We start from the raw sequence: 20,709 nt of genomic DNA, 5'->3' as shown, positions 1-20,709 counted from the left end.
TTGTCTGCCAGCGATGGGTGGGTGTGTGGACCACTGTGGCCGCCGTACAGTGGAGTGGGTTCAGCCCGAGAGAGGAGCCGCGCGCCGCCGCACCATACTGTGTGGAAGAGCCAAACGCAGGACAGATGCGGCCCCTCTCCGGGCAGAGCACGCGGCAGCGAGTCCCGAGGGACAGAAAGGAGTTGAGAGGCTGCAGGGCCCGGCCGGGGGAATGCGTGGTGACTGTCGTGGGCTCGTGGGCTTTTTGAGGTGGTTGTAAAGTTGATTGTGGTGATGGTTGCGAAACTGATTATACTAAATATCATTGCGTCGTACACTTTACATGGGAAATGTTGTGGGAGGGGGAATCGCGTCTCAGTGAAGCTGTTTTAATAAAAATGTGGGCCCTGGGGTGTGAGCGCTGGTCCGGCGGTGGGAGGCCGTGCCTCCTCTGGCAGGTTTCTTGTGGCTCCTGCTGGAGGCTTCCCCCAAGAAGCCAGGTGGCTACAGCCCGTGCCTCCTGCAGGTGCCGGGGGATTCGGGGAGCCCAGCCCCAAATCTCTACTGTGGAAGGTAGGAGGTTTTTTTGTTTTAAGGCTCGTCGAGTGAAGCCGTTGGCGTGGAGAAGGAACAAAGAGATCCGTAACTGGCGGTTGGTTGTAAACACCGCTGTACTCGGCCGGCAGGACTTTTTTTAAATTGCCCTTATTTGGCTGTGGAAGTTGGCAGCCCTGTGTCCGCCCCATGGAGTTTAGCTGAGCCGCTCCTGGTTTATGAAACCCCAGCGCGCGGAAAGCAGGGAGGGCACGTTTGCCACAGCTCCACCTGGCGGCCCTGCCCTTCCCTGATCTGTGTGAGGGTTCAGGTGCCCGCCGCGCCTGCAGGAGGGTGGGGGAGGGCTGGGAGGGCTGCCTCAGAGCCTGCTTCATTTTATTTTTTTATTTTATTTTATTTTAAATTTAATTTTTGAGACAAAGTCTTGCTCTGTCGCCCAGGCTGGAGTGTGATCTCTGGTCACTGCAACCTCTGCCTCCCGGGTTTAAGCAATTCCCCTGCCTTAGCCTCCCGAGTAGGTGGGATTACAGACCCCTGCCACCACGCCCGGCTAATTTTTGTGTTTTAGTAGAGATGGGGTTTCACCATGTTGGCCATGCTGGTCTCGAACTCCCGACCTCCAGTGATCCACCTGCTTTGGCCTCTCAGTGCTGGGATTACAGGTAGAGCCACCGCAACCAGCCAGGGAGCATGTTTTAAAAGAGAGATCAGGGTATGAACCCTTCAACAACTCGGGCGCGTGGCAAAGGCTCTGGTGTCCGCTTTAGCTGCGTGTGTGCGTGGCACAGGTCGGTGGTGTGTGTAGAGACCCTCCTGCTGTGTGGCACGGGTTGGTGGTGTGCGTAGAGACCCTGACAGTGCGTGTGGCATGGGTCGGTGGTGTGTGTAGAGACCCTCACAGTGCGTGGCACGGGTTGGTGTCGTGCGTACAGACCCTGACAGTGCGTGTGGCACGGGTTGGTGGTGTGTGTAGAGCCCCTCACAGTGCGTGGCATTGGTTGGTGGTGTGTGGAGACCCTGATGGTGGGTGTGGCACGGGTTGGGAGTGTCACGTGTGGAGACCCTCAGGCACCTGCTGCCCTGTTTCTGATGTGATGGGTCAGTGTCTGCCAGGGGTGTGGGGACTCCAGTCCGTTTGGCACGAGCATCACACGTACACTGTCTTGTGCACACTTGACAGTAACATGTTCTCCGTCTTGCCAGTGAGGAAGCTGCGGCGTGGAGGTGGGGTTGTTCACCCCGGGTCCAGCTGGGGAGTGGTGGGGCTGCGATGGGCGCCGGTGGTGGTTGTAGCCCGTGTGGGTCCTGGAGTTCTTCCTGCAGCTGTGTGTGGCCTTGGCCGGCCCCTGCAGTGGGGAGCAGCCAGGCTAGCTCCAGGCCAGTTCTTGGTGTCCCGGGGTAGGCGCCATGTGCCTTGTCTGCCGGGCGCTGTACCTGCCACGCCGGTCCCTGCAGGGCCCTCCGTGCAGCCTGGCACCCCATAAACTCGGTCCTTCTGTCTTGTCCCTTCTAACAGGGACCGGACATGGAGCTGCGGGAAGAAGCCTGGTCTCCGGGGCCGCTGGATTCTGAAGACCAGCAGATGGCGAGTCACGAGAACCCAGGTGAGTGGCCCGAGTCCGTCCCGGCCGGCCCCACTGCCTCCCACCTGACGCTGGCTTCCGGCCCCACTGCCACCTGACCCTGGCTTCCGGCCCCACTGCCTCCCACCTGACCCTGGCTTCCGGCCCCACTGCCACCTGACCCTGGCTTCTGGCCCCACTGCCACCTGACCCTGGCTTCCGGCCCCACTGCCTCCCACCTGACCCTGGCTTCCGGCCTCACTGCCTCCCACGTGACCCTGGCTTCCGGCCCCCACTGCCTCCCACGTGACCCTGGCTTCCGGCCTCACTGCCTCCCACGTGACCCTGGCTTCCGGCCCCACTGCCTCCCACCTGACGCTGGCTTCCGGCCCCACTGCCTCCCACCTGACACTGGCTTCCTTTGCCTTTGGGTGGGAGGAAACCCCCCTTTCCTGTTTTCCCTTCCTGGGGCCCTGGGATCCCCGACCCTGGCCTCCCCTCCCCCCCTGGGCTCTGCACTCCTGGCTGTAGAGGGAGGGGCTGGGGTTGTGGCTCCAAGTTTCCTTTCTGCTGAACGATTTTGGGGACCCCGGGGGTCGCCTTCTCTGCCTGACTTCCTCTGTCCTTGCCCTTCCAGCCTGGGCAGCACCCCCGTCTGTTGAGGGTGCCCCGTTGCTCTCCCCACAGCCCCGCCTCCACATCCTGGACCCTCTGCTGTGATTCCAGGCGGCCCTGTGACACTCCCTGGCAGAAACTCCTTAGACAGGGTGGCACAGGAGCGCAGGGAGCCCACAGGCTGACGCTGACTTTTCAGGGAGAGCTGTCAGTGTGGGTTTTTAGGTGAAATCCTTCACTCTTTGGACACTGACAACGTATTTCGTTTGTTTAATAAAGCATTATTGGGGTTGAGCAAAACTCATTTGTGGGCTACGTGGGGCCTGGGTTTGGTTGCCGAGGCCCCATGGTGACCCCACAGTGGCCCCTGACACCTCACGGCCTCCCTCCCCTCCTGGAGGCTGCGTGCCTGCCTCAGACCTGAGGAATAAGGTGCGGCAGCTTCTCTCATTGCTGTGTCTGCATGGCAGGCCCCAGGTCCCAGGCCCCCCGCTGGCCCCACGCTGGCCCGGGCTCAGCAGACCTTTTCTGCAGAGGGCCAGAGAGGAAATGCTGTGCGTCTAGCAGGCTGCAGGCCTCACAGATACCACAGAGCCACAGTCCACACGGGAATGCACGGGCGCACCGGTGAGGCTCGATGTAGAAATGTGGCAGAGCTCGCCAGCCCAGGCCAGCGTAGCCGAGTCGTCCCAGAGAAGGACCGGGGTGAAGTGTGGGATCGATTTTGTAAAGCACCTCAGCCCTTTTTTCAGTGATTTCTGAGATCCGTGGATGGAGTATGAGCAGAAGCTCCCTCTGCGTGGGGCTGTGGCAGCCCTGGTTCCGGGGGAGAAACTGGGATGGGGGTTTTGAGTGTGTTGGCAGGACGGCATGCCCGGGGGGCACACACCCCGGCCCCAGGCTGCCCCGAGCCTCAGTGGGTGGGCGCCGACCCGCACCGCCACAGCCCTCCAGGCCTGCCCCCGCCTTCTCCCTCGCATACGCCCTGGGCCTTTGAACCTTTTTGAAAATTCTGTGGAAATCTCGAGCGTGTGGACGTAGTGTGATGAGTCCCTCTTCCTGTGCCAGCGAAGGGCACTGCCAGTCCCTTTCTGCCCACTGTGATTCTTTTTCCACAGTGTCATAGAGAACGTATCCATCACGTCATTGTGTCTGTAAATTCTCCAACATGTAAGGACTCCTTAAAAAAAAAAACCCTACAGGAAGCTGATCTTACCTAACAACATGTCATTTTTTAGGACCATCGTCTAATCTAGCCCCCAGTCCTTGTTAAAATAGCCTGTGGTCTCCAGAATGCTTGTCTTTGAGTAAGTTCATCTTTAATTTTACAAGTCACTCGTAAACTCCCCCTCTTTGTAGAGAGTAGGTCTCAGGTCCCCTTGTCCAGCCCGCTGTCCCGCTCCCCACCGGCCCTGTGTCTGTGGGAGTGCTGTTCCCCGCTGGGCAGCTGGCTCCGGGGAGGGCCTGCGCTTGGTGCCGTCTCTGGAGCATCACCCCCGTGTGACGCCCTCGCTCATCGAGGATGGGCTGCGCACGCTCCCAAGCTGCTCTGGCGTCCGGGTAACTCCCGTGTGGGGTCCCGCCTACACGTGTCCCTCCTACGATGTGACAGTGACAGACGTTGTCGGGGGGAATGGCGGGGGTTGGCCTGGCCATAGTGTATGTGGGCCCTTTTTCTCTGGCCTCTTGCTGAGGGATATGGGGGCCCATGGGGCAGGCATCTGGAGAGGAGTGTGCCCTGGAGAGGCAGGGGAGCGTGCCCGGCAGGCGGAGAGAAGGGAACCAGCAGGGCTTCCAGCCCACCTGGCCCCAGCCTCTTCTGTGGAATCAGTGTCCAGGCCCTCAGCCTACCTTGTGGGGTCCTTGGATAGGGAGGAGGTAACCAGCGCAACTTTCTCTGTCTTGCATGTGAGGAGTGGCCTAGGGAAGGTTGAGAAAGAGGCAGAGAGAACCAGCGGCAGGAGGCGTCCAGCGTGGCTGCCCCATGCCGACCCCAACCCTGCAGTGCTGGGGCGTGGGGCAGGGTGTCCATGTCCTGTGCTGGAGACGGGAGATGCTGGTTGGAGTGCCAAAGAGGGGGTTGCCCCCCGAGCCGGGCTGCAGGCCTTCGGGTAGACGCCGTGTGGACCCTTCCTCAGCTCCTGACTTCCGTGTGTCCTGGCACCTGCTCTGGGAATACATCCCGAGTGTGGTCGCTTCTCCCCACTGTGACCCCAGCCTTGTGGCCTTACAGTCACAGCGCTGGCCTTCCCGCGACCTCTGTCCCTACCCTTGTCCCCTCCTGAGCCTCTAGGGGAGGAGGCGAGATCCCGGTGCCATGCCCAGAACCCTGTGAAGGTGTCCTGGCTTGATGGGACTGAGAACCCGCCGCCTGCCCAGCCTTGCAGCCCTGTGTGCCATCGCCCCGTCCGCCTCCCAGCTGGTCTCGGGCCCCTGACGCGGCCCCCGACACAGCCCCCAGCCCGCGTGGCCCTGCTACAGTTTTCTTCCCCAGACGGTGTTGTGTGACTCGCACTTTCTCTTTTTTTTTTTTTTGAGACAGAATCTCGCTCTGTCACCCAGGCTGGAGTGCAGTGGTGTGATCTCGGCTCACCGCAACCTCCACCTCCTTGGTTCAAGCGACTCGCCTGCCTCAGCCTCCTGAGTAGCTGGGATTATAGGCGCCCGCCACCACGCCTGCCTAATTTTTGTATTTTTAGTAGAGACGGGTTTCACCGTGTTGCCTAGGCTGGTCTCGAACTCCTGACCTCAGGTGATCTGCCCGCCTCGGCCTCCCGGTGCTGGGATTACAGGCGTGAGCCACTGTGCCTGGCGTGACTCCCCTTTTCTGTCCCCTTCCACCAGCTCTCTGCTCCAGGAGATGCCGTCTCAGCAGAAGTGTCCCCGTGTCCCCTCCCCTGTGTGCTTGTCCTTCAGCTTCCTGGAGATCACTCCCTGGGGTGTGCAGGCCGCTCAGGGTGCAGACTGTTTAACCGGAGGGTCCTGTCTCGGGGGCCAGGTGAAGCTTCGTTCACGGAGGAAGGGGCTTTGGGCTGCATTGCAGGGGATGTGGTAGTGTGGCTCGAGAGCCCTGGGAAGCCACGGGGCAGTGGGGACGCTCTCAGCTGCTGTTAACAGGGAACCCAGACAGCACTGGCCCTAGCCCAGAAGGACTCGATATGTTCTCAGGCAGCCAGCCTGTAGGCCGGACAGATCCAGGGCGGCCTCTCTCCTGAGAGCCGCTTATCTCTGGGCTCAGGGCCCCAGGCCCCTCACTGTGATATCCTGGCCACAGCAAGGCAGTGCCTCAACCCCAGGCGGTGGGTCCCCAGGAAGCTCCGGCAGTGTCCTGCTGTGCCTCTTCTCTCTGGCACCCCCATATCACCCAGGCAGCATCACCCTGCGGCATGGGGTTGCCTGTCCTTGGGCCTCTCCTTCTGAGGAGTGTGAGAAGAGAGTGGGTTCTGAAGCTCCCAGGCAGGCCTCACTGGCCCGGGCAGGTGAGTCCCCACGACCCACAGGAATCCCAGGCAGCCCACACTCGCGACCTTCTTGTGAGAGGGAAAGGAATTGGACTGTGGGTAGCCCCCGGCCGTGTGCCCTGTTCAGAGGAGGTGTCCCTGTGGGAGGCTTTCTGTGTCTGTTGTGGGGAGAGCGGCGGCCTGGAACCCCTGGCACGTGTTCCTTCCATGGAGCTGTTTGGGCCCCGGGCTCCTTCCTCCAGGCCCATGGCTTTGCCTCAGTGTCTCTGGAGACCTGGGTCAGGGGGTGTGGCCTCGGGTGCTGACTGGGGGTGCCCTTGCTGGGCTCAGCGCGCTGGGCTTCAGCATGAGGTTGTCTGAACAGAAGTCTCCACGCCCCTTCTCCCCCAAACCCCCCGAAATTCCGAAGGTTTGAACCTCCCTACCCCGTCTCTTCCTGGAGGTCACTGCATTAGGGTTGCCCCTGCTGATGACCGGAAGGCCCCTGAGAGGCACAGCAGGGTGCTGTGTGTCCCCTGCGCCCGGTGGCTTTGCCCCTGGGAACTCGGCTTCCTCCGTTTTACTAAACTGGCTCTGCAGTGCCTTTGCAGTCGAGGCCCGGAGTAGTTTACCCCTCGCCCCGTGCCTGCACGCAGGAACACAGCCAGATAAAAAGAAACATGAATTTATAGGGGACCAAAATGAAAGTGCCACAGGACAGTTCTTCCTGTGCTAGCAGCACGTGCGGTGTTTCCTCCTCCCGCCTCCATTCTGTTTCATTTACATGCTGGCCGCCGTCCACGCAGTCCATCCGACTGCCTGCTGGGCTGAGGCCCGCAGTGGAGACGCGAGTCATGGCCTGTGGTTGGGTGCGAAGTCCACGGCACGGCGTTTCCCACATACGGCGTTTCCCACATACGGCGTGGTGAAGAACTGCATGTGAGATTGGAAAGAGCCACAAAGCCAGTGTTCTTTCTGGTTAGATAGATTGAATGGGGGCATTTTTGAAACCGTAGAAATTTTGTGATTTTTTTCTGTATTTGGATATTTCTGGGTGTGTGTTCAGATCCTCTGAGCTAATACTGTTAGGAATAACGACCAGTGCTTCATAATCGCGTCCTGTGTGCCCGCAGTCAGCCAGTGCTTCATAATCGCGTCCTGTGTGCCCGCAGTCAACCAGTGCTTCGTAATCGCGTCCTGTGTGCCCGCAGTCTGTGTGCCCGCAGTCAGCCAGTGCTTCATAATCGCGTCCTGTGTGCCCGCATCCTGTGTGTCCGCAGTCAGCCAGTGCTTCGTAATCACGTCCTGCGTGCCCGCAGTCAGCCAGTGCTTCGTAATCGCGTCCTGTGTGCCCGCATCCTGTGTGTCCGCAGTCAGCCAGTGCTTCGTAATCGCGTCCTGTGTGTCCGCAGTCAGCGCAGCCTCCTTAGGTGGTTATCTTGTTGAATTTGCACAAACCCCCATGAGGTCTGGGTGCTGGGGAAAGAGGGGCCGAGACACCTGCCTGGGCCGTAGAGCTGGGGGCTGGTGGGTGGCGTGCAGCCTCCTGCAGGCTGAGGCCGGGGTCTCCTGAAGATCTCAGGAGGGTGAGACCTATGGCTCTAGGCTGAGCGGCACTTTCCAACCTGCTTCCTGGGGCCTTTTCTCCTGATGACCCTTGATTGAGTTCCTGATGTTGAGTGGGTGAGGGGTGTGGGACCGGGCAGCGACAGCTCAGGCAGCCTCAGAGCTATTCAGATAACAAAGTAGACATTCTGCTTCTGAGGTGGGAGCAGTGCCGGCAGGAAAGCCTCAGCCGGTGTCTGGGAGCTGGGGTTCTGGCCGCCCTCGGGTGAGCACGGGCTCCATGTTTCAGCACGCCCTCTTCTCTTTTCATTTCATTTTATTTTTATTTATTTATTTATTTTTTGAGACAGAGTCTCACTCTATTGCCTAGGCTGGAGTGCAGTGGCACGATCTCGGCTCACTGCAACCTCTGCCTCCCGGATTCAAGTGATTCTCCTGCCTCAGCCTCCTGAGTAGCTGGGATTACAGGCACCTGCCAACATGCCCGGCTAATTTTTGTATTTTTAGTAGAAACGGGGTTTCACCATGTTGGTCAGGCTGGTCTTAAACTCTTGACCTCGTGATCTGCCCACCTTGGCCTTCCAAAGTGTTGGGATTACAGGCGTGAGCCATCGTGCTCAGCCTATGTCTTTTTATTTTTTGGAGACAGCCTCACTCTGTCGCTGAGGCTGGAGTGCAGTGGTGCCATCTCTGCTCACTGCAGCCTTGACGCTCTGGGCTCAGGCTGTCCTCCCACCTCAGCCTCCTGCGTAGCTGGGGACTCCAGGCACACACTACCCCACCCAGCTAGTTTTTTTTTTTTTTTTTTAAGAGATGGGATCTCACTATGTTGCCCAGGCTGGTCTCAATTTCCTGGGCTCAAGTTAACCTCCTGCTTTGGCCTCCTGAGTAGTTGGGACTACAGGTGTGAGCCACCATGCCCGGCCAGACGACACTTCCGAGTCTTGGGTGACAGCAGAGCAGCCGCAGCATGGCCCTTGAGTCTCCTGTATCGCTACGTAAAAACACAGCAACCAGGTAGCAAAACTCAAGTCCCCTGGACCACAGTTGCAAAGTTACGAGGTCCTAAGGTACCCCCATGAGTTCCAAAATACAGTAGGATGACGATAAACCATAGAGGCCCCTGTGGTATTAGCATCTGACCGGGAGGAGGGAAGCACAGGAGAGCCACAAACAGCCTCCAGGTCTTCACTGCCAAGCTGGGCAGGGGAGTCGGGGTCACTTTAGGACCAGCAGCTGAAGTAGGAACTGTTTTGTCCAAACCAGGGTAGTGGGGAGAGAGGCTGGTGGGAAGGCCCAAAAGGGGCTGGGGCAGCGCAGGTCCTGCAGCTCTCGAAGCAACCAGGTGAAGTGCTGTGCAGGGCAGAACCTCATGTGAGGAATCAGAATCGAGCAGGGCCCCCATCCTTGGCAACAGAGGAAGACAGGAGAAGGTGCTGATGACAGCGGGGACAGCGGCTGTAGCATGTGCCCCTGCGCAGGCTGGTTGCTGCGTTTTTTTACCTGCTGTGTGAGAACCTCTGAGAAGTTAGAGCAGCTACCCTGAACCGAGCCTCCTCCCAGAAATTCAAGGAAACTTACACATAAAATAGAGCAACAGAAAAAAATATTGAGTTCGGCCTTCCCAAAAGTGATTATAATAACAAAGAAAAGGAGCAGGATAGCATTTCTACAGACAGGCAGGCCAGAAGTGCATCCTAACGGGATCAAGATCATTTAGTACAGGGTCCCCAGTCCCTGGTACCGGTACTGCTCCGTGGCCAGTTAGGAACCAGACCACACTTGGGGAGGTGAGTGGAGCACGAGCGAGCATTACTGCCTGAACTCCACCTCCTGCCAGGTCATCGGCGGCATGAGATTCTCACAGGAGCGGGAACTGCACACGTGAGGGGTCTAGCTTGTGTGCTTCTTACGAGAATCTTATTTTTTGAGACAGAGTCTCGCTCTGTCACCCAGGCTGGAGTGTGATGGTGTGATCTCAGCTCTCTGCAACCTCCACCTCCCGGGTTCAAGTGATTCTCCTTCCTTAACCTCCCAATTAGTTGGGATTACAGGCACACAATACCACATTCAGCTAATTTTTGTATTTTTTTTTAAGTTAAGATGGGGTTTCACCACATTGGCCAGGCTGGTATCAAACTCCTGACCTCAGGTCATCTGCCTGCCTTGGCCTCCCAAAGTGCTGGGATTATAGGTGTGAGCCACCAAGCCTGGTCCCTTATGAAAATCTAATGCCTGGTGATCTGAGGTGGAACAGTTTCATCCCTGAACCATCTCCCACTACGTCCCCACCCTGTCCGTGGAAAAATTGTCTTCCACAAAACCGGTCCCTGGTGCCAAAAAGGTTGGGGGCCGCTGATTTTGGACAAGCTGAGACAGTGCAACATGTGAAAGAACAAAATAATCACAAACTCAGAAACGAGGGGGCAGCCTTGGCAAAGATTTGGAAATAAGAACAAAAACCTTTCAAAATGAAGACTAATGTAGAAGGAACTCAAGAATAAAAACATCGTTCCTTAAAAAATTGAAGGCAAAAAGGAGGATCATTTAAAAATGAGAAAAAAAAAAAGCTGGGCATGGTGGCTCACGCTTGTAATCCCAGCACTTTGGGAGGCCAGGGCTGGTGGATCACTTGAGGCCAGGAGCTTGAGACCAGCCTGGCTAACATGGAGAAACCCTGTCTCTACTAAAAGCACACACACACACACAAAATTAGCCAGGTATTGTGGCTCATGCCTGTAATCCCAGCACTTTGGGAGGCCAAGGCGGGTGGATCACTTGAGGGCAGGAGTTCAAGACCAGCCTGGTCAACATGAAACCTTGCCTCTACTGAAAATGCAAAAAACAAAACAAAACAAAAACGGGTATGATGGCTCACGTCTGGAATCCCAGCTACTCAGGAGGCTGAGGCATGAGAATCACTTGAACCTGGGAGGCAGAGGTTGCATTGAGCCGAGATCATGTCACTGCACTCCAGTCTGGGTGACAAAGTGAGACTCCACCTCAAATAAAATGAAAAAAGATTAAAACAGAGTAAAGGAAACAGGTTAAGAAAAGAAAATCCAACATATGGATAGGCAGAGTCCCTGAAGAAGAGACCCAAAGCAAAAGAACAGAGTGGATACTAAAAACTAATTCAAGGAAACACCCCCCCCCTTTTTTTTTGAGAGGGAGTCTTGCTCTGTCGCCCAGGCTGGAGTGCAGTGGCTGGGTCTCAGCTCACTGCAAGCTCCGCCTCCCGGGGTCTAGCCATTCTCCTGCCTCAGCCTCCCAAGTAGCTGGGACCACAGACGCCCGCCACCTCGCCCGGCTAGTTTTTTGTATTTTTTTAGTAGAGACGGGGTTTCACCATGTTAGCCAGGATGGTCTCGATCTCCTGACCTCGTGATCCGCCCGTCTCGGCCTCCCAAAGTGCTGGGATTACAGGCTTGAGCCACCGCGCACGGCCAAGGAAACACCCCTTAAAGCATGGAAGCTGCGCATTGAAAGAGCAAATCACGGTTGCGTTAGAATCGCTGGACTCCAAAGGAAGTCACCGATCCTTCCTGGCAGAAAGCGTGGATGACTTGGAAAGTCAACACGACTGTGCTCGGACTTAGCACTTTATGCCAGGAGAAAATGGCATTATGACTCACGGAAAAGGGACCTTCAGATGGGAAGGGCACAGACAGGCTACCCAGCAAGAGCCCGGTGAACCCCATTCCTCTGTGCCCTCCGAGGAACCTAAAAGCGAATGAGCCTCAGACAACTGACCAGAGAGAGGAGGGATGGGAGGAGGGTGTGAGCAGGTCAGTCTCACTGAGCACCGATCACGTCTCAGTCGGCCAAGATCTGCACATGACGCAGGGGATGCAGCCGAGAAAACAGGGGAAGGAGGACGGTTCGTGTAGCACAATCCAGGAGCCGTGCCTGGCAGTGGTAGCAGTAGCATTGTTACCCTGAGATCGCGTGTGCACCCAGCAAGAGGGTCACAATGTAGGGTATCCCAGTTCCGCCATCTCCTGCGTCTATGGAATATCCCACTTCCGCCATCCCCTGTGTCTATGGGCTATCCCATTTCCGCCATCCCCTGTGTCAATGGTATATCCCACTTCCGCCATCCCCTGTGTCTGTGGAATAGCCCACTTCCGCTATCCCCTGTGTCTATGGTATATCCCACTTCCGCCATCCCCTGTGTCTGTGGAATATCCCACTTCCGCCATCCCCTGTGTCTGTGGAATAGCCCACTTCCGCCATCCCCTGTGTCTGTGGAATAGCCCACTTCCGCCATCCCCTGTGTCTGTGGAATAGCCCACTTCCGCCATCCCCTGTGTATGGAATATCTCACTTCCGCCACCCCATAGATTCCAGTTCTGCTATCCCGTGTCTATGGGGATCCCACTTCCGCCACCCCCTGCGTCTATGGGGTATCCCAGTTGCGTCATCCCATGTCTATAGGATATTCCAGCTCTGTCATCCCCTGTGTCTATGGGGTATCCCACTCCCGTCATCCCCTGGGTCTATGGAATATTCCACTTCCGTCATCCCTTAGGTCTGTGGGGTATCCCAGTTCCGCCACCCCTTGTGTCTGTGGGATATTCCAGTTCTGTCATCCCGTGTGTTCTTGAGAACCAGGATTCTTCGTGGGGCAGAAGGGAGGTGCAGATGTCACAAAGAAAAGGCTAAATGCTTTTAAACACCGTAGTCCTGAATTTTTATGGGAAGTATCAGCGTGAACTCAGGAATTTTATCTTAAAAAAAAAAAAAGTATTTCCGGATTTTGCTCTAGAAACACTATCTCCGGTGGAGAGAAACTTGGACTCCCTGGAGTAGTGGTGCTGCAGATGGGGCAGGAGGCGTAGGGTTAGAGCCTGGGGCGTAGGGGTTGGTCGCCTTCGCCCCCATGCCCTCGGGGCCTCAGCCGAGTTCTTCAGTTAGAGAAGGACAGTGATAGTGTTGGCCATGGATTAAATGTGGTAATCCACAGAACACATTTAGCCCAGGGCCAGGCGTCTGGGGACACTGCCCTCCCCCAAGGGTAACTGCTGCCACCATCGGAGTGGCCCCGGCCCTCATTGTTTCTTACTTTTTTAATTGAATGAGAACCCTTATGCTTCCTCACTGTGCTCTTCTCTGTCTGGGAATTCGCTGAATCCCTTTAAAGATGGTGCTGTGAGGTGGAGACAACTGTTAGCCTCATCGCTCCTGCGAGGCTTCGGCTTTGGCGTCGGTTTCGGCTTTGGCTTCGGTTTTGGCTTTGCGGCTGCGGCTTTGGCTGCGGCTGCGGCAAGCGGAGGGGCCCATCTTGGCCCATGCGTGGTGCAGACAGAAAGTCTTGTCAGAACCAGTCTGTGCCTGTGAAGCGCGGTTTCCTGGGCCTTACTGAGATGCAGCACGGGAATGTTTGCGCAGAGCCCAGGAATCTGCAGGATGTAAAAGAGCCCTGCTTTTTAAGTAATTAAACCCTGTCCATTTAACAGTGCTTAACTCATACTTAGAAAAAGTAGTGCAGAGATGCCTGTAGAGAAGCCAAATCGCCTACGGCCTAAAGCGGAAAGCAGCTCCCACCTCCTGCCCTCCCCCACTCCCAGTTTGCCTCTAGAGGAAGGAGCGCCTCCATGCACTCTTTGGGGATCTCCCTGGTTCTAGGTAAAGAGCTCACGCAATTGCTTTGCTAGTTGCGAATCTAATGGGAGTTGAGGACATGGCTCCCACATCCTCTCCCCACTCTCTGCGCACTGCACGCCCGCCCCAGTGCCCCATCTTAGCTGCCACTGTCACAAATTTTGTGTTCAGAATTCATGTCGTCATGACTGTAAATGCTGTTCATAGCTGAGTCACAGGCAGCATTGCTATACTTTATTTCTTCACAACCTCGGAAACAAAGCAATTATTTTAATTAAAGGGGGAGAAGCACTTGTAAGGTTCACATAGTATGGCTCGGTTTATGGTGACAAGCAAATCTCTTTCCTATCCGTTCCTTTCTGTCCCCTTCAGTCACACCGCCTCGAGGCAAATAGCTTTGATGTTTGTTTTTAATTCTCTCTATATCTTTAAGTAATGAGCTTATAACGTACAACATTTTAAAATGTTGACAATGCAGTGGGCTCCATGCCATCTCTCCAAAAGGTTCCCCCCTTCCTGACTTCACCTGGAGTTTTTTCTTCTGCCGAAGGTGATTCAAGAGCCATATTCAAATACTCTGCCTTGGAATAGTGATTCTCACACTGGAGCTGGCATCAGAATCACCTGGAGGGCTTGCTGAAGCACAGGCTCTGGCCCAGGACTTTCTCATATAGTGGATCTGGAGGGAGGCCTGAGCATAGCGTTTTTGTTTTGCTTTGTTTTTAGATGGAGTCTCTCTCTGTCGCCCAGGCTGGAGTGCAGTGGTGTGATCTCGGCTCACTGCAACCTCTGCGTCTCGGGTTCAAGCCATTCTCCTTCCTCAGCCTTCCAAGTAGCTGGAACTAAAGGCATGCGCCACCACGCCTGGCTAATTTTTGTATTTTTAATAGAGACGGGGTTTCGCCATGTTGGCCAGTTTAGTCTTGAACTCCTGACCTAAAGTGATCCACCCGCCTCGGCCTCCCAAAGTGCTGGGATTACAGGCGTGAGCCACTGCTCCCGGCCGTGCATAAATGTTTTTAATATGTTCTGTGTGGTGCCGATGCTACTGCTTGCAGGATCCCCCTTAGTGGAGCACTCCCTTAGCGTGTAGGGTGTGCTGTACGTGGGGTGGGAGATTTAGCGGTGGGCGGCTGCAGTTATCAGTAGATGGCTGTTTGTTGGACCCAGACTACTGATGCGCTTCTGGGCATTGCCACTTTGCAATTGTGTAGCTGTGGGCCGTGACTCGACTCCCTAGTGCCTCAGTTTCTCCCTTGTAAAGGTTCAGTTTCGTGCTCCCACCTTATGAGGACCTGACGCTGAAGTGTGTAGCGCAGGGGGGCGTCATGGCCCTTCCTTGCGTGTTTGCCAGTGTGGCATCTGGGATGGTGTTTGGGCTCTGTGTGCTGGGCACCATGCCAGGTGTTGGGATAGAGACTTAGGAGCTTACAGTCTAGTAAGGTCAGGAGTGAGAATGTTGTAATTGTGATTCACGCTTTGAAAAAATCCTGTGGGGTGCACCTGGGGTGCTCACGGGGGTCAGAGATGCACCTGCTGAGTCCTTCCCACCTGATTCTGTTGCTCTGGACCAGGCCCCAAGGGAGAGCAAAGGTAGAAGCTGCACACGGACCCTTCTCAGGAGTGCATGAGCTGGGGAGGAGGCAAGCCCATCCCTCCTGGGAGATCCCCCAGGGCAGGCCTGGTGCAGATGCGTGAACGGCCTCGTTGGCTGCTGGAAGGGTGTCCTCAGTGTAAAGATGAGTAGGCAAAGCCCTGTGTGCCCGAATTGTCCTCACTGAGCAGACAGGAGCCCCCACACCCAGGGGCTGGCGAGAGCCTCTGTAATAGAGGCCATGTTGAGCCAGGTTTTACTTCCAGGTTGGGAGGCGGGGCTTTCATGCTCCTCTCCAATCCCATTACCTGTCTGCTCCCCCCTGTCTGCAGCCAGCATTGTCCTCCTGGAGCCGGAATGTGACACATCACTCCCTGGCAGGCATGTCTTCAGGGTGCCAAACCCACTCCCTGGCTCAGGTCCAGGTGTCCAGGGCTGCATCCCAGCCCTGCGGCCTCTCTGCCCAGTGGAGCCTTTGCCCGTGGGCCTTCCTCATGCTCTGTCCTCGGCGTCCAGGCTGGTGTTTTGGGTTTCAGGGGTCCTTTCCTGGGAGCCTTCCGTGGATCCCGCCTCTCGCCCATGCCTCTTAAGTTGACTGTTTGTTTACAGATCAGACCTTCTGTGTCTGCAGTCATTGTTCTGGAGATTGGGGGTAAACTGAGGGTCTTAACTCTCACAGAGCAGAGGTTTTAGCTGGGGAGACGGGTAATAACTACTTAGTAAAATGCAGGGAGTGATGCACGCTCTAAGGACACCAGGGCAGGTCCCGCGCCAGGGGGAGCCTGGAAAGGCTCCCTGGTGAGCGAGGCACTGGAGGCCAGCGTAGCAGCGGAGGCAGGAGTGGAGACCTTGCCTCTCTGACTCACGTCCCCCTATCCTCTTGCCTTCCAGTGGACATCCTTATCATGGATGACGACGACGTCCCCAGCTGGCCTCCCACCAAGCTGTCCCCGCCCCAGTCTGCGCCCCCAGCCGGCCCCCCTCCCCGGCCGCGGCCGCCCGCCCCCTACATCTGCAACGAGTGTGGCAAGAGCTTTAGCCACTGGTCCAAGCTGACGCGGCACCAGCGCACGCACACCGGCGAGCGGCCCAACGCCTGCGCCGACTGCGGCAAGACCTTCTCGCAGAGCTCACACCTGGTGCAACACCGGCGCATCCACACGGGCGAGAAGCCCTACGCCTGCCTGGAGTGCGGCAAGCGCTTCAGCTGGAGCTCCAACCTCATGCAGCACCAGCGCATCCACACGGGCGAGAAGCCCTACACCTGCCCCGACTGCGGCCGCAGCTTCACGCAGAGCAAGAGCCTGGCCAAGCACCGGCGCTCGCACAGCGGCCTCAAGCCCTTCGTGTGCCCGCGCTGCGGCCGCGGCTTCAGCCAGCCTAAGAGCCTCGCGCGTCACCTGCGGCTGCACCCGGAGCTGTCGGGGCCCGGCGTGGCGGCCAAGGTGCTGGCGGCCAGCGTCCGGCGGGCCAAGGGGCCCGAAGAAGCGGTGGCGGCGGACGGCGAGATCGCCATCCCGGTGGGCGACGGCGAGGGCATCATCGTGGTGGGCGCGCCGGGCGAGGGGGCGGCGGCCGCGGCAGCCATGGCGGGAGCAGGGGCCAAGGCCGCGGGGCCCCGGTCGCGGCGCGCCCCGGCCCCCAAGCCGTATGTGTGTCTGGAGTGCGGGAAGGGCTTCGGGCACGGGGCCGGGCTCCTGGCGCACCAGCGGGCCCAGCACGGGGACGGGCTCGGGGCGGCGGGGGGCGAGGAGCCGGCCCACATCTGCGTGGAGTGCGGGGAGGGCTTCGTGCAGGGCGCTGCGCTCCGGAGACACAAGAAGATCCACGCCGTGGGCGCGCCCTCGGTCTGCAGCAGCTGCGGACAGAGCTACTACCGGGCCGGGGGGGAGGAGGAGGAGGACGACGACGACGAGGCCGCGGGAGGGCGGTGCCCCGAGTGCCGCGCTGGGGAGGGCCGGTAGGGGAGGGGCCCGGGGGGGGGGGGCAGGGCCCCTCGGGCTTGGCGGGAACGACCATGTGCAAGACCAAGAGACCCAGGGAGAAGCGCATGGGGTGCGATGGACCCCGCGGCGTCCCGAGCTCCACGCCCTCCTCTGTCCCCGTGCCGTCCACGTGGGGCACTGGGGGGCATTAGGGCCAGTTCACTTCTCCGCCTCGACTCTGCCCCCCTCAGCCTGGCCCGCCCTTCCTAGGTTCTCGGCCTGCGAGCCGGAGACAGACAATGGAGAGAACTGGAGAGGTCGAGCGGCTACCAGGCCTCAAGTGGAAGGCCATTTTCCCTCCTTTTCCTCAGTTGTCCTGGGTGGGGGTGCTGCGAGGAATGGAGAAACCAGGCCCTTTGGGTTTAGAGGGTCCCAGAGAGGGAAGGGATATAGGGGCCCTTTTCTCTTTTAGAGTTTTCTTTTATTCAGCCCACCTTTTGACTCTCCCCGCCCACCCCAATCCATTTTTTTTTTCCGGCTTCCGGGTCCCGTCCTTTCTTAGAGCTCGAGTCGTTCCTTCCCCTCCTGGATTCCGGGTAGCAGAGGTGGCCCCTGTGCCCCGCAGAGCCCCGCAGGAGGCGGGTGCCCGTTTATCCCAGGCCTGGGCGTGGTGGAGGAAGGGGTGCTAGAACAATAAATAGCACTATCCAAACGTCCCTCTGCGTGGTTCTTGAGTCCGGGAGAAGGGCAACAGGGGTAAACAGAGGCTTCCGCTGGGGCAGCAGCAGAGTGTCAGCTGCGCCCGGGGAGTGGCCAGTTGGGTCACCCGCGGAGGGCCCTGGGCAGGGTGACCTGTCCTGAGATCGCCTCACTGCAATAAGGGCGCTCACAGGGCCTGGGAGCCCCTTGTAGATGGGGCAGGGTGGACTGGTCGGGGCCAGGCCTGCTCACTGCAGTGGAAGGAGCCCCGCGGCCTCAGCTGCCCTCTCACAGGGGCAGCTGGCTTCCTCCACTCCTATCGTGTGGCGGCTGCCGCCGCTGACCCCAAAAGTGGCTGGGGGAGAGGGCAGGGATGGCACAGTCCAGCTGAGTGCTTAGGGCAATTCACACAGCGCGCCAGCCTGACGGACCTGGTCCCATAGAGCCGCTGCAGCCGCCCTGCCAGATGAGCGCTGCTGTTCATTATCAGAACGGGGCTCTACCACGGCAACTGGTTTCCCAGACCCATAGCCCCAGTCCTGAGGACCCATGTTCCTGGGGGCTTGGGAGGCCACAGGGAGGGTCCCAACGGGGTATTTTCAACCTGGGTGAAGGCTGCAATTACTCAGGAGCGATTGGAGGCGGCAAGCTGCAGGCATCTTTGACTTGGGGGTTTCATAGCAGAGGGGTACTCGAAGGAGAAATGTGGATTTCCAGTTAGAGCTCTTGATCTGCCCTTTCACACCCTGATGTGCTTGAGCAGAGCCTCACCTGGAGGATAGGGGCTCAGAAACCAGGGCCGCTGATGGTGTACAGACCCTGGAGGATTTGTTAGAGGACGAGGGAGGGGTCATGGGTGAGATAAGCATGCTCTCAAGTGGCCACACTGCCTTGCTTAGGTAATTGGTACTGCATGTCAGTTTACTTTGAAATTTCAGGTCACTTAAAAGGAGGGGGTGAACCTTGGTGGTTCAGAGTGGGCTGGGTTAGCAAAGACTGAGGAAGCATTGCTCAGCGCTCCTAGGGTCCTTCTGTGGAGCTCTGGCCTTGGGCACTTCTCGAGGCCTGGGAGGATGGGAGGCGCCCTGTCTAGTAGAACTGGCAGCTCGGTGCCTTGTTAAGTTGGGCACAGTCTTGGGCCAGCCTCCTCCTCTACCTGCCCCAGGATATGGTGGCAGGAGCTGACACCTAAAGCAAGAAAGATTCAGGGCCAGTTTTAACCCTGCCTCTTAAGGCTGTGTGACCCTGGGCAAGTGGACTAACCTCTCTGACCCTTGGCTTCCTTGCCCTGTGGAAAGAAGAGCTTGCCTGCCTTGTGTGCCTGTTTGTGGAGGGGGGGATCCCCAAGCCATGTGTTAAGTCACTAGAGCTGCCCTCCCAGGCATGAGCAGAGATGCAGGGGCGAGGAGCCAGGCTCAAATCCCGGCTCTGCACTACTCATCCCCCTTCATAATACAGAACTCAGCGAGTTCACATGACCGCCATGACACCAGACTGCACCGGACCCAGCGCTAGACCTGTGCTTTGGTGTCATACGCCATCTGCCACCGATTCATGCACTCAGGTAGTCATCGCCCACCCCTCACTCATTCCACAAATGTGTTCAGGGCAGCAACTCCGTGCCCAGTGAGCGTGGCACGGGTCCAAGTTAAAGGAATGTGGGTTCCCGTGGCACTTGCGTCAGCCCTGTACCGCACCTGCATTGGAGCTGCTCACCCACGGCAATGTGAGGCTGGGCAGCGGCTTCATGTCACGAATCCACTGTGGCAGTGACCGCAGAAGTTCCTTTGGCCCCCACTCCTCTCCTGCTCACTTTGGTGGAGGGCATGCGCAGACTCATTCACGCCCCTTATGGAGTCCAGTCCTCGCAAAGGCCCTGTGTGGTCGGCCTCATTCCTCGGCTGCTGCTGCTGAAGCTGGTGTAAGGAGAGGAAGCAGTCTGCCCAGGCTACTGGTTTGTAAAGTGGTAGAACCTGAATCTGGATCTAAAGTCCCGACACCCATGCCCCCCACCCCAGCCCCCTGCTGAGTTGATGATCCACTTAATCTTAGATGTTTCTCAGGCACTTCTTTCCTGCGAGGGACTCTACTAAGCATGGGGGCACAGCAGTGACCTCAACAGGCACAATCTCTGCTGTCATGGGGGCTGGGAGTGGCTAGGAGGGGACACACACAGCTAAGGGCTGAAGGGACAAAGAGAGACTCCCAGGAGGCAGGAAGTGAAGGAGTCCTGGGCATGGAGCAGGTGTGACAGGCAATTCCAGGGGAGTGGGGGCCAGACGGGTGAGTGGAAAGGGACCCTCCACCCAGCTTACTCCCCAGCCTGAAGGCAGAGTTTATCTGGAAATGTTTACTCCGTATATCCCCGTTTCCCTAAGGGTAGCCTAGAGAGTGTTCCAGGGAATATTGACAAGATGTTTGGAGAAAACAGGATCTTGTGTTCAAATAACCTGAGAAAAGACTGGATTCAGTTTTTTTTTTTTTTTTTTGAGACAGAGTTTCACTCTGTCACCCAGGCAGGAGTGCAGTGGTATGATCTTGACTCACTGCAATGTCTGCCTCCTGGGTTCAAGCAATTCTGTCTCAGCCTCCCATAGTAGCTGGGATTACAGGCACCCGCCACCACACCCGGCTCATTTTTGTATTTTTAGAAGAGATGGGGTTTCACCATGTTGGTCAGGCTTATCTTGAACTCCTGCCCTCAGGTAGTCCACCCACCTCGGCCTCCCAAAGTGCTGGGAGCCACCACGCCCCGCCGGATTGAAGTTTTCTCATACACAGACCAGTACTTGGCAGGTGGAAGGTGCTGAGCCAAGATTCAGTTGACTGGATGAATTATAAAACTAGCTCCCCACACACCCACCCGGCCCAGAGCTTTTCACTATGATTCTGTATAACTGGGTGGGGCTGGGGGCCAGGGCAGGGGTAGGTGATAACATGCAGCATTTTCTGAACTTGTTCTGTCAGAAAACCTTCCATTTATAGAGCATCTTGGGGCTAGTGTTCTCTAGGCCATCCTTAGAGAAGTGCATGCATGTGAATTGTGTGTGTCTCTCTGCATGTATGAGTGCTTGTATGTCTCCGTGTGGATGGTGTGTCTGTGTATCTTTGTGCATATGTATGTCTGTGTGCATGGGGGTATGTATGTGTCTGGTATATATCCACCCATC

At 57.4% G+C, this 20,709-nt stretch overlaps 1 protein-coding gene and 2 long non-coding RNA genes across 3 annotated transcripts in view; 2 read left to right on the top strand and 1 right to left on the bottom strand.

The window, feature by feature from the left end:
• ZNF787 (zinc finger protein 787) overlaps window positions 1-17,552 on the top strand; it is a 34,901-nt gene extending 17,349 nt beyond the window's left edge. The window contains 2 exon segments of the mRNA NM_001266935.2: window positions 2,051-2,138; window positions 15,807-17,552. Coding sequence (NP_001253864.1) covers window positions 2,060-2,138; window positions 15,807-16,879 — 1,152 coding nt within the window. The 5' untranslated portion in view covers window positions 2,051-2,059 and the 3' untranslated portion in view covers window positions 16,880-17,552.
• On the top strand, window positions 4,811-10,778 carry LOC144337101 (uncharacterized). The gene is made up of 2 exons (XR_013409715.1): window positions 4,811-7,205; window positions 10,695-10,778. It is a non-coding gene; the product is annotated as an uncharacterized LOC144337101 (long non-coding RNA).
• Window positions 7,250-10,286, bottom strand: LOC144337103 (uncharacterized). The gene is made up of 2 exons (XR_013409717.1): window positions 10,175-10,286; window positions 7,250-9,934 (listed from the first exon to the last, which is right to left on the bottom strand). It is a non-coding gene; the product is annotated as an uncharacterized LOC144337103 (long non-coding RNA).
• Window positions 17,553-20,709: the final 3,157 nt, after the last annotated feature.

Source organism: Macaca mulatta, chromosome 19 (assembly GCF_049350105.2).
Source record: "Macaca mulatta isolate MMU2019108-1 chromosome 19, T2T-MMU8v2.0, whole genome shotgun sequence".
NCBI lineage: Eukaryota > Metazoa > Chordata > Mammalia > Primates > Cercopithecidae > Macaca > Macaca mulatta.
The sequence above is the reverse complement of the archived record's forward strand: the minus strand, read 5'-3'. Positions and strand labels throughout refer to the sequence as shown.